Below are 12,924 nucleotides of genomic sequence, written 5' to 3'. Positions count from 1 at the left end.
ATAACCGAGGGCTTAGATATGTCCACTTGATAAAAATAACTATAGAGGACTCAACAAACCAGTGGAAAGATGGCCGCAAAGCCAGCATCACTAGCGGGTTGCGTTTAGGTAAAAATCTATATTAACTTTAATTCAGCTAATAAAAAAAAAACTACGCACATTTTTTGTATTTTGTTCCACTTTGCCCCCTTCAAACGTATAGCACGATAAAATAGCCAATTGAAGCTATTTATAAAGTGACTTACTGCATGAAGCGAGCTTTTCCCATTTTTTCGATAATCCCTAAATGCAGCAGTAGGTCTTGTGCACGCAAGTGCACGCTAAAGGAGGATCCTGTAAAAAAAAAAAAAAAAAAAAAAAAAAAAAAAAAAAAATTGCATCCAAGTGGGTGGGACGTTGTAGCTTATTAAGCTTTACTTTCTCAGACCAGGACTCAATACCCTCTTGTCGGGCACCGCAGAGTAAATTGTCTCCAGGACAGGTAAGGTGTGGGTCAGTTCACGGTCATTCATATTTTAGAGATGTTTAGTGGTATTTCATTTGACAGAGTAGCGCTCAGGCAGAGGCGGTCGGTTCTCTGGGTGCAGGGTGTGCCCTCTAACTAAAAGCCAAGTTAACTGTTAAACAGCAAAGTACTCTGCTTCCTGATTCACTTTTGATGCGACTTTTTCCTTTGTATTTTATGATCTCAACTACGCTCATTGTGGTCCAGATTTGTACGGCTGTGGGGAATACATTTCAGCTGCAATAATAACATTGGAACAATAATTCTACAGCGTAAAGTCTTTTCAGTCTTTGCTTTTAACGTACAGTAGAGGACGAATAGACTTTTACTACTATTGCTCAATTTCCATACAGCTCGCTAACGTTATACTCGTCTGGAAGAATGAAACCTGTAAATATGAATATAATGCATGTGAGAATTAAAGACCATTCACCGGGAAACGTGTGCTAACTTTAGGAAGTTTGACTTTTCCATTTAAATGACAGCTCCAAGCACTGGAGAATACAATGTGCACATTTACACAAATGTGAATTTGTTGCTACAAGTTGTTACTTTGTCTAAAGAAGGTTATACTCGCGCCATTTATCACTTGTCATTTATCATTTGTCTTTACAGCGTGTTGTCCACACATATGGTGTGAAGTGTGTATTTCGGACTCACCTGTGCTGTATTTACATAATAGACCACTCAGGTGTGGCTGTTGACCTACACACAGAGTTCATTCAGGTCGCTGTGTTTTAGTACCTGTCTCTGTTTTATTCTGGTTAGTAATAATTAACATTTTTAATTAACATCTTAGCTGTGGACGCACTTGCACAATGGCTTGTAATCTATCCAGGTCTTCTCAAAATGATTTTAACTAAATAGATTTTGACAGATATATGATGTAAGGTGATCCTTACAGGTCAGTAAACGGGTAAGAGAGAACCTCCACTATCTTTCCTCTCAGTGGAGCAATTACAGGTGTGTCCAAACAAACACTAGACTAATGAGATTAACTCCTGGGAAGCCTGCACAGACGAGGGACACGAGAGCCCTTGAGCAAATGTGTGTGACAGAGGCCTTCTCTGAGATGATGAACTGCATACAATATTGATCAGAGGTTAATGAGGGTCACATTCAACACAGGGACTGTTTGCTGCCCCTAAACCTGATGCTGCCCTTCATTTCATCTTCATGTGTTAACCTTGTGCAATTGACGTAGCAGTGTTATTTATTTGTTCTTTTGTAGCTTTCTGCACCTCCAGTTTGGAAATCTATACTCTTTCTACAATGGCAGCGGTAAGTCGTTCCCATAGATGCTGTGTCCGACAACATTTACATGTATTTGCCTGACCAGTAGCCTAGAGATTCTGCACTGGACAGTGGACTGTTTTGTTTTGTTCGTTTGAATTGGGCTGCACAGCAATTAAATCTTATAATGTTTCATATTTTATCAGCATTATATTGTAATAAAATGCTAAAATGCCATTGCAACCCATGATGTAAAGTAAAGTCTTAGGTCTGATGTCATGTCTGTTTCATGCTAGATATAGATGTAAATTATGGTATAAAATTTTAATCAATTTTAATGCTTAAGTTTGACTTTCTTCTTAATGTTACTCATGATTCTACTTTGCAGTTCAATGCAATTGGCAGTTGAACTATTTTAGATAATGCAAAAAGTCAGAATGCAGTACATTGATAGTGTAAAAACTATTTTTGATCGTTGAGATTTCAACTGAAATTGCCCAACTCTAGTTGTCAAAAGGTTCACAGTGAATTCCTAAAAAAAATTGTTTTCACAGCTCTTCAACTTTGTCCTGCATTTCTAATTCTGTCACATGAATAGATGAATAACTGTCCTGTGTCTTGTATTTACCTTACACTTTGCCATTTGCCACAATTAATGTTATTTAGCTTTTAAATGTCCCTTCCTGATTCATTTGAAGACATACAAGCAGTCTAGTTTGAAAAAAATCTGTCTAACTTCAACAGATCAGTGTGAAAATAGCCTCCTAGTGTCAAACTTTGCATGTACTATGCTTCATTCATTCTGCGCTGTGAAGCGGCGAATAAGCGAAACACCTCTCGTCCACTCAAAAGCTTTGTCTTTGTTTATATGTTTAACAGTTGAATTGCTGTAATAATGTCATTTTTAAATTGTTTTGACCAGATCGGAAACCGTGGAACAGTGACTGAGGCGGCTGGGTTTGACCCAGAGGCAGATGCCCAGAGGCTTAGAGGAGCCATGAAGGGAGCTGGTGAGTGATCCAGCCACTGTCATCCAGAAACCATCATTAAGCTAAAGATACGTCTTACTGTGCCCTTAAGGCCAGGTCTCCATGGAAGAAAAATATAATTACTCTCTTCTTCGGTCTCTCTCCTCCTCTCCAGGAAAGTTTAAAAACTAACTGCAGAGTTGCTAAGTGCTGGCGTTGTCATGGCAGCTTTTAGTTTGCTATAGTCCATCCACTCACTGAGTGTGTCCTCATACTTTGCCTCACCTCACATTGTATAGTAACGCTTCCTCTTCACTCATGATATAGAGTGTAAATTAATCTTGATTTCGCTGATCGTGCGTGAAGCAGTAAGAGGACTACCCTCATTATGGGTCGCCCTGTTCTGAAACCATGTTAGCAGGTATGTACCGCTCAAAGAGGTACATCCTAACAAACATTCAGGAGTGTGTAACAATCACACGTTTCTCTCTGTCAGCAAATTGTATGGCGAGGAATGTTGATGCTGTTAGGGTTTGCGAGCATAATCTTCTCCCCCTGACTCTACTTTGAGCTCTATTACAAACAGATGGTTTCTGTGTCGATGCCAACAAACAATGTGTGTAAGGATCATCTCCAGGGTAGCAGCGCTGGTGTCTGACTCTGCTCTTAAATGACTTCCGGGAATAGACATATGTAATCTTTACAGTATTAGAAATTTAACATTAACAGCAGACAAGCTCACACGACTCAGTATTATGATATTTCTTGCAGGCACTGATGAGGCAGCCGTCGTCGATGTCCTATCACACCGTACTATTGCCCAAAGGCAGCGCATCAAAGAGGCCTTCAAACAAGCAGTTGGGAAGGTGAGAGTTTTGAACGAGTTGCCTAATTGTGAATGAAACTTTTTTTTTTTCATAAATAAGCAAAGAAACGAAAACCAGAAGAATTTGAAAGGTTGACTTAAAAGAGACTTCTGGCAGCAGCAGGGGAGGTGTCACCTCTTAGCCTCTCATCCACTGCATACAGGCTCATCATTTTTCACTTTAGGTGGGGTTTGACTGTGCTAACAAAGCGCTGATAATGTATGTGTTAACTATTAACTATAAAGCAGAAATGAGTACCACCTGTAAACAAAGACCAGGACAGAGACGGTCTTGTAATCTGTAGAAAAAGGGGAAAGTTTGCTGCCCACACTGACCGTTTCTTTGCTTCATTATTATGTGGATCAATGCGTTAACTAAAAGGGAAGTCTGGGATGTTTATTGTATTGACCCAATGAGTTAATGACCAGCTCGCTGCGCTGTGTCTGGTAAGGGGTCGATGAAGTTATCTGAAAGTTCCTCTGAGGGAACTGAAGAGAGAGAAAAGCTTGTGAGTGGAATCCTCGCAGGCAGAAAGAGTGAGTCATGTTGCACATGGTGACGCCCACATGCGGTCACACTGGCCAGTTGTGTGGAACAGCTTCTCTGTTCACAAAAAGTTTTGTTCAGAAACCACACCCTCTAGCGGACACACAAATCCCGCCGCTGGAAGGTGTGAATATCCACGTTGGCAGCACAAACCCTGTATTTAATTCACTGACTTCCTGGGAATGACTGTTTCCCCGTTAATCCGTCTGTTCCTGCCTCGCCCTGCAGGACCTGGCCGATGAGCTGTCGTCTGAGCTCAGTGGGAACTTCAGGAGTGTCGTTCTAGGTCTGCTGATGCTGGCACCTGTGTACGATGCTTATGAGCTGAGAAATGCAATGAAGGTCAGTGTGTGTTATCCACGTGTCCTGTCTTTAAAGGATAAGTCTGGTGATAGTTTATATTTTTCTTATTGCCATGAAAACCTCCTGAAAAGACCAGAACCAACAATGAACAAGTTTAGCTAAAGCCTGATATAGCATAATACTTTGAGCCACAGAGCTCCATTGTTGCCCAAAAGCTATTAAAAGCACATCAGTGAGCCGCACTGTTGCACTGTGTGACATGTTTCCCCATTACAGTCAAACAATCCCACATACACTATCCTGCTGCCTTAAATACTCACTAGTTCACCAAATTTGTGTTATCCCACAGCTGAAAATAGTCCCCAACACATATACAGTTAACTCCTGTTTGAGTAGCACGTACTAAAAACTATAGTGCCCAGCAGTTTGTATTTGTGATCATCAGTGCATGTAGGAAAAAATGGGGCTGGGGCTGCGAGCCACAGGGGAGATCGGGAAGTATCGACAGACTGACTGGCACATTGTTGGGATTTGTGCGCGTTAAAAACAATATAGAATATCACCAGCCTTATCCTTAAAGATAATTCTCAGAAAAGCATCACACCACCACCTGATATCTCGTTTTAACACATCCTTACTATTTCATCGCAGGGGGCTGGAACAGAAGAGGCGTGTCTCGTCGATATTCTCGCTTCAAGGACGAACGCTGAAATAAAAACCATCAATGCGTTCTACAAGAAAGGTAACTGCAGAATTTCTGACATCAGGTCATGGTATATCTCACCGTCCCCCAGTGCCTATGGGCTTGTGCATGACATCTGATATTGTGTACCACTGACTAAGCGTTACTAGAAAACAGTGGACGGCATAAATTATTCACAAAAGCCATTGCAACCTCTCTGTGGCCGTTTATTGTTTGCTTATATGTTCTTATGTGGTTGCACTTAGAGTAGTCTGCAAGTATTTTGAAAGGAGCTCTGTCTTTTAATGCACATCACTGAATCATCGGTGTAGTGCTTTGCGGTATTACTTACATGTTCATGTTCTTTTTTACCGATTATACCAGCATAGTTTGTGAGTTTAGATCACAACACAATGAATATTATTGGAACTTCATCTTACTGATCTCATAGAAAAGTCTGGCTTATAACCTGCAATAAGCAATATTTTTGATCTTAACATAAAATCGCATTATTGTTTATGTGGTTGCTCCTAATGACAGAAATTCCAGAGTTCCCGCTGACCCTTTTATCCCCTCTGAGCTCATTGTTTTGATTTTAAAGGACTCACCACATGCTAGACAATTTTACTGACTGACTGGTGAAAGTATTTCAACTTATAGCAAAGATATTATTTCTCAGGAGTTTGTGAGAAGCAAAAGAAAAATCTAAACAGAGAGTGAATATTGGTTTTATACTGATCAGGTGGCCACAGCATTAGCCATAAAAACTTTGTGAGCCACTACATATATATATATATATAGCCATATATATATATATATCCATAGTCATGCAGTGTGTGGTGGCTGTCGGCTTGTTTTTGATTTTCTTTCAAACAGGCATTAGATCACATGCTCTGTATTATAATTTTGTCATGTCTTCTTTGTGGCAGAATATGGAAAGGACCTGGAAGACGCCGTGTGTGGAGACACATCTGGAATGTTCCAGAGGGTTTTGGTCTCTTTACTCACAGTAAGCAAACATCAGCCCGTCACCTCTCTCAGCTTGGGTCATGTGGATGTTTTAAACGCACATTATTATAGATCACATAGAATTAAAATTTAAATTCAGTTTGATTCATTACATTTTTAAAGTAAAATGTTAATAGCAACTTTGGTTGAAAACTTTTCTTAACTTCTGTTTGCTTAAGGAAGAAGGAAGAATCGTCACTTCTGTATTTTTTCTACCAGTTTTTCTTCTTCTTTCGCCTCCCACGGGAAGCAATCCTACGCTTATCTTATCTGAAGCTGCTGTGTTTTCTACATTGCAGGCTGGACGAGATGAAAGCGATAAAGTGGACGAGGCTCAGGCTGTTCTAGATGCCAAGGTAAAGGTTGAGACCTGTTGATAAAAGGCTGTGTTTAAATTATCACTCCATGTATGTATTTTTAAATTCCTGTGATTGTAGGAAATCTACGAGGCTGGTGAAGCTCGATGGGGAACAGACGAGGTTAAATTCCTCACGGTGCTTTGTGTGAGGAACCAAAACCATCTGTTACGAGGTATTCTTACTTCATGTTCAAATCTGCAGACCATATATCCCTGTGATTTTTTTAGTGTTGTGTGTCATGTGATGATACTTCCTTTTACCAAAAGTAGCTACAGAAGTCATGTAGAAGCCTGACCCCTTGTGGGAGTTTTAGGAACAAAGTCACTCTTTCTGTTGAAACACCTTTCATTCATGTTGTGTGTCGTGTCACGACTTCAATAATGATCAGTGTGTCATTCAGATGTATTCTTTAACTTAATGAAATTATAATTTTGATCTTATTGTTTCCTCCTTCAGTGTTCCAGGAGTATCAGAAGATTTCTGGAAGAGACATCGAGGACAGTATTAAGAGGGAGATGTCCGGCTGTCTGGAGGACGTCTTCCTGGCCATAGGTCTGTCTCTTCTGTGACTTGCTCCTACTAATACATGTCAGGAGAGATCAACCCTGTTAAATACAGCTGTTAACATTTAAGTTGAAAGGAGCACAGACAAAGAAAAAGCCGGAACCCACAACAACTCAAGCTTTATAGACAGAAAATAAAAGGAAATATCATACAGTATAGCACCTGCTGCTGGTTTACCAAGTGGTCTGTGGGAAATTTAGTGAAGAAACACTCTGTAGTGACTGCCTGGTACTTCAGAGGTCAACAAAATGTAAAACAGTTCGGAACTTTCTTGCAGAGGGTGTGATGATCTTGTCAAACAATGGGAACACCTTTATAAAAACTGTGCAATACATACTAATGTTGTGAAGCTGCTATTCAGCTGTTGACACTGCATCGTAGAGGTCTGGTGGAAGTGATTTGAGCCTTCAGTTGTTGTTGGTGTTTTCCCTTTATTGTGAAGAGATTTGTGTTACTACAGCTTTGAGTCAAAAGAGGGGCCAGACGTTTCAGTTCACACCATATGACTGAAGTTACTGTTGTGAAAGCATTGCATCTTACGTGTTGGGATTTGTTTTTGCGTTGCAGTGAAATGCATGAGGAACAAGCCAGCATTCTTTGCGGAGCGATTATACAAATCAATGAAGGTAAATATTTATTGCTTGTAATGGCGCTACTATACTGTAATGTATAGCCATCGATATAAATTACATTACTGTACATAATATCTGCAATTTCCTTTGTTTCTCCTTAGAAAAAATGTAATAGAAAAAAATTATATTTTCCTGAATTCTACTTAATAAATTAAATGTATTCAGTAAAAACCTTAAATTTAATTTCAGCTTTGTTTTAATTGATAGAGACAATGCAGTTCAACATAGTTTCCAACACAGAGCATGAAACTGATGTGCTGCATAGCGATTGCTAATTTTCAATCTCGTGTCCCCCGTTGTTTTGTGCTATTTTCTGATCAATGTAATTTATACCATTTCCTGAAAAGATGCATCACAAACTTGTTCTCATTGCGTTGACTTTTCTATGCACCATAGCTGAATATACAGGGAATAATGGTTAAACATAATTACAGTAGTTACTGTACACCAGGCATAATAAAAGCAGACTGATGTTATCATACTTCATGAGGCACAGTTGAACACAGTATAAAGTGTTTCTCCCTCTTGCCAGGGGCTGGGCACCACAGACACTGTCCTCATCAGAATAATGGTTGCCAGGGCTGAGATTGACATGTTGGATATTAAGGCGCAGTTCCTGAAGATGTATGGCAAGACTCTCTACTCCTTCATCAAGGTGAGCACCGGATACTAGACACGGGGGAAATATTGTAGTCAGTAAAGGCTTTGCAATACATCAACTGTGAAATAATGATAATTGGAATTTCTAATTTATGTGGCGCTTCAGTGCAGCTTTGAAATGTGATGAGGCTGTAATTTATCACTGCTTTTGTTTCATTTGATTGGCCAAAGGTTCAGCTTTAAGAAACAACAACGTTCAGTTATTCCCAACACTGTTCCTTTGAAATCTCTCACTTCTTTCTCTCACTGCTTAGGGAGACACATCTGGTGACTACCGCAAAATCCTGCTGGAGCTGTGTGGAGGCGAGTAAAAGAAACATCAGAGCAACCGCCAGCTATGTCTCTACTCTGCAGACCACATGAGCTTTTTGTTGTTGTTGACCTCTTCTCTGTGTCCTATCTTTTCTTCTTCCATGGCCTTAACATTTCACTGATTGACCACAGTGCCTTGTTTTACTGTTTGTAATACCAATTAAACCAAAGACCAGTGACCTTTTACACACATCTGTGTTTTTGTTATTGATCATGTGTTAAGGATTAATTTATGGTATTAGTTAAAAAGAAAGATATATACCCTCCACATCTTTAAAAACATAAAATATGGGTGTTATTGGCCTCCAGCTCTCACTCTTGTTACAGCCCAACATTTTCATCACTGTCCGATCGGTGAAGTCCATTTGCTTAATTAGTTGCAATTCCTCATTTGTCGAGTCAGCCCCGTGTCATTTGACTCAATTACATTAACGGGATGCTCGCCATATTTGGGGAGGCAGTAAAGTGGGCTCTAATCAATTTAAGGAGGACGTCCCATAGCTCATACAAACTCACAGCTCCATCAGAGAGCAATAAGCCTAGGAAATAATGTGCAGTGGTTGTAGTCAAGGTGACCACTAGGTGGAACCAGAATAACTACTGTCCTTGGACAAAATGAGCCCGACTCCCCTCTGTTTGAACCTGGCATGTGCTCCCACAGGCTCTGGACACACTCTGTGGCGTAAACATGAAGAAGGAACAACATCTCTAAACCCTCAAGCTGATTATTCATCATATTAGACAGAAATGCCGTCATTTATGTCTTTTTCTGTCGAGCGTTTAGAGGTTTTCAAGGCAACTGGCAAGTTGATCGAGGCTGAGGCGTCATCTCAATCGCATATCTGTTTTGTGCAAGATTTTTGCCTCTTTACCCTTATTTCCACCAACTGTAGTCACCAGTGTACAAATATCAGATGAAATTTTTTTAAACATTTTTAAATAGTTGCGTCAGTATAAATGCTTTTTTTACAAGCACCTGCATTTATTTGAATTCATGGTATGAAGTCCATTTATTAAACACAAAGAGGATTTGTTTTTTCATTGTGCATTGTAAAACACGATGCAATTAAGCACTTTTTAAAAAGACCATTTAAAAAGAACATTTCAATAGGACTGACATAAATCATGTTAATGAACCAGACCTGTGACCGTGCCAAGGGAAAGCACTTTATCAACTATTCTCAATGCAAAGACAGCCAAGGTTTCAAGTGTCTCATTTTATACATCTGCACACTCACTTTTAATTAAAAACATGTTCTCCGAGGTTTGTGACGCGCAGGACATCCTTGATAAATGTAAGAAAGCTCCAGCAGTGTAAGACAAAGTGGGGACAGCAATGGTTCAAGAAATGTACTGAGCACAAGGTCACACTGTTCAAATCAATTTTCACAGCTTAATGAATCCTGCATAGATGAATGAACACAATGACATGCATTATGTCCTAATGAATGCTGTATGCTCAATTTTCTAGCTGCTGATATACGTAGGTGGTAACAGGAAATAAGCTGAGACATAACAGGAGTTTGATTAAATCATAAAAAACAGGGACGACAGCTATTTCAGTTAAGTCAAAGCAATGCAACTTTCAGTTCAACCCTGGTGCAGTTTGTGTTTCTTGGAGTTAGACATGTGGAAAAGTGAAGCAATCATCAGTGAATCAATTTATCCCCAGGAGGGCGATTGGTTATGCAGCAGTGGGATATAAATGCATAAAAACAAAAACACAGGGCACATAAATGCAGCACCAAGACCAAAGGATAAAGGACAATAAGTTAATAAGAAATCAAGATAAGATCTAGTCGTTTGAAAGTTAAAACTAAAACAGTTCATCCCTGTAGAGCAGAAGTGTCAGTATCGGTTTAATGTTTTTATGTTGTGAAATATCCAAGATGTTAAGTTTTTAAAAAAATATATATATATTTAACATATACGAACTCTGGACCAAGATGTTTTGATATAACAGCTCTTATATGATAATTTGGAAAAAGAATAACCAATAATGCTGATTTATCATCCAGTGTAGCTTAAAATTAGTTTTTACTTTGGATAAACCATCATTGTGTCAACACTAACTGCATTCAGTGTGAAAACATTATGAAGAGCAGGGGTCTCCAAGCCATTTTACTCTAAGAGCTACTTTGACTAAGTAAAAGTGGCAGAGAGCTCCTCATGTCTTGTATTACTGGTTACATTTATTCACACATATAACAAAATGCTCTCCAAACCAAATCAGATGAAGAACAATGTAACAATTTCTCAAATATCAATATCAAAAACATCTGAAACGCACATCAGACACTCAAACCTGAACACAGACATGAAACCACTGCAAATAAACATCCATAAAGAGAAAAAAAATAAGCTCCTCAGTCAGTAATCCAGTGATAGTTGTCATCCAATGGTACATAAACAGGAATTTAAAAAAGATAAATGAGTACACTTCCAACTTTACAAAATGTCAAGTTGAAGCCCGCAGCTTCACTCCCTTCCTCCATGGCAACATATTTCCTGTTTGTTGGAAAACTTTAGTTTATATCTTTTCTGTTATCAAAAGAGTTTCCATCACTGCATGTCGCCTACAGCATATCTGATGTAAACAAACCTGACAGCTTAACTCATTTGACTGACAAATAATGATTTGGTGTTGGAGAGGGGTGGGGGTGTATGTCTATTTGATTTAATTGCATTTGGAGAAGAGTTACTGAGTGAACTTGTGTTGCTTAAAGTTTGAACTATGCCTCCATGGTCTGTACAGACTTTTGGTGAGCTACTCTAAAACAGGGATTGAGCTACTGGTAGCTCCTGTTGGAGATCCCTGATGTAGAGAGTGATGTCACTGACACTTGTATCCGCTTTTGTTCAGTATGACACTACAACCAGAAGACGGTTAGCTTAGCACAAAAACTGGAAACACTTAGCCTGCTTCTGTCCAAAGGTAAGAAAATCTACTTTCCGGCTCCTCTAAAGCTCTCATTTAAGTTTCTACAGAAACTTTTCATCAAAGTCAAGAAGTCAAGCAGAGAAGAAACAAACTGTCTCATTTTAATTGCTCTCACAAAGCAACAACACAAATGTAATTTTCTCCTCCACATACTCGCAGTGAGACTGCCAACATCTGAGAACAGTTTGGGGTTGCTGCATTGCTGCCTGATGCATGATCACAAAGACAAAACTCAGGTGGTAGAATATGTGGCAGAATATGTGGCAAGATCTACAGGGTGAAGTGAGGACAGGCCTTTGCTCTATAAATCACAGCAGACAGAAGATAACAAGGAAAGATGGTTAGAGTCAGGTGAATTCACAAGGCAATGTGGTGGAAGCAGGAAAGGCCTTCAGTCAATAGAATTTACTTTCATTTTAAGAAATTAACAAAAAAAAAAAAAAGTATCTTTTCTCACACAAAACAGTTTCAATCATTGATCTAGGACAAAATTCTCACTCTGGTAAACCTCTCCGTTTTGCAGTAAAGCACTGACTGCTGCTCGATGCAGGGAAAGCAATCACTGAAACTCAGTCATTGAAAAGCAGACGTTAACTTTCACTACAGACAGCAGCAACAGGTGAATGTAACAACTGATGAGCCAAGGCCAATACACCAAGAACATGCAGAGGATAATAAACAGTATCAAAACATGTGGAGCCAAATGAGTATATTCCTTTTTCTCAGTGAGGTCAGCCTCTGTTCTTTTCATGCCATGTTCAAGGGTTACACATCTAGCTGAAGGGCAAGCCGAAGAAGATGTATAATTGATGTCCAAGGGGTATAAACAAGCAAACATCACACTCTTGACTTGACATTTAGAGCAACATGCCAAATGAATGCTGCATTTTGGGTTGTAAACAAGTTTTTTTTCCAAAAGAAAACAGATTAGACCTTCGCATATAAATTGAGGCCAAAAAAAAAAAAACTAAACTAAACTCATTCAAATAAAATGGAATAAAATTAAGCTTAGTAAGAACCTGAGAGCAGCCAGGATTCTAATAAACAAAAGGAAAAGTACAAAACTGGTGAAATGGCAATTACCTCAAAATCCAAAACAAAAGTGAACAGGAGCTAAGCTGGAGTTCATCAGGATACAACAAGGGAACATTTCAACAAGACATCAACAGACGGACTGACAGAGACAAGTGGGAGCACAGAGACTAAACACACAAGGGAAGTGTGGGTGATTGGACACAGGTGTAACACATTAGGGCGGGGCAGACAATCACAAAGGAGGGAAACGGGGCAAAGACAAGAAGTAGATCTAATGTGAGAGACACAAGGGGAGTGATTTCAAAATAAA

General features: G+C 39.4%; 1 protein-coding gene across 2 annotated transcripts; it reads left to right on the top strand.

The window, feature by feature from the left end:
- The first annotated feature begins 346 nt into the window (after window positions 1-346).
- anxa4 (annexin A4) lies at window positions 347-8,824 on the top strand. Of its 2 annotated transcripts, none has more exons than XM_023406496.2 (13): window positions 347-481; window positions 1,737-1,786; window positions 2,661-2,748; window positions 3,478-3,572; window positions 4,347-4,460; window positions 5,073-5,163; window positions 6,033-6,112; window positions 6,411-6,467; window positions 6,549-6,642; window positions 6,927-7,022; window positions 7,602-7,660; window positions 8,199-8,321; window positions 8,581-8,824. In XM_023406496.2, exons 2-13 carry the CDS (start codon window positions 1,778-1,780, stop codon window positions 8,635-8,637), a joined length of 963 nt encoding a protein of 320 aa, XP_023262264.1. In that variant the 5' UTR covers window positions 347-481; window positions 1,737-1,777; the 3' UTR covers window positions 8,638-8,824. The 2 variants fall into 2 exon arrangements, with proteins under 2 accessions (XP_023262264.1, XP_023262265.1); XM_023406497.2 differs by having other exon boundaries at window positions 396-486.
- Window positions 8,825-12,924: the final 4,100 nt, after the last annotated feature.

The sequence above is a fragment of the Seriola lalandi genome, unplaced genomic scaffold (assembly GCF_002814215.2).
Source record: "Seriola lalandi dorsalis isolate HSWRI2012SDOR001 ecotype SW California unplaced genomic scaffold, Sedor1 jcf7180002054309, whole genome shotgun sequence".
NCBI lineage: Eukaryota > Metazoa > Chordata > Actinopteri > Carangiformes > Carangidae > Seriola > Seriola lalandi.
The sequence above is the reverse complement of the archived record's forward strand: the minus strand, read 5'-3'. Positions and strand labels throughout refer to the sequence as shown.

Excerpts from the sequence above, each read along its gene's own strand:
- anxa4 (XM_023406496.2), top strand. Across the intron at positions 2,749-3,477 it reads AGGAGCCATGAAGGGAGCTG|GCACTGATGAGGCAGCCGTC; the intron begins GTGAGTGATCCA and ends TATTTCTTGCAG. Across the intron at positions 7,661-8,198 it reads GATTATACAAATCAATGAAG|GGGCTGGGCACCACAGACAC; the intron begins GTAAATATTTAT and ends CCCTCTTGCCAG.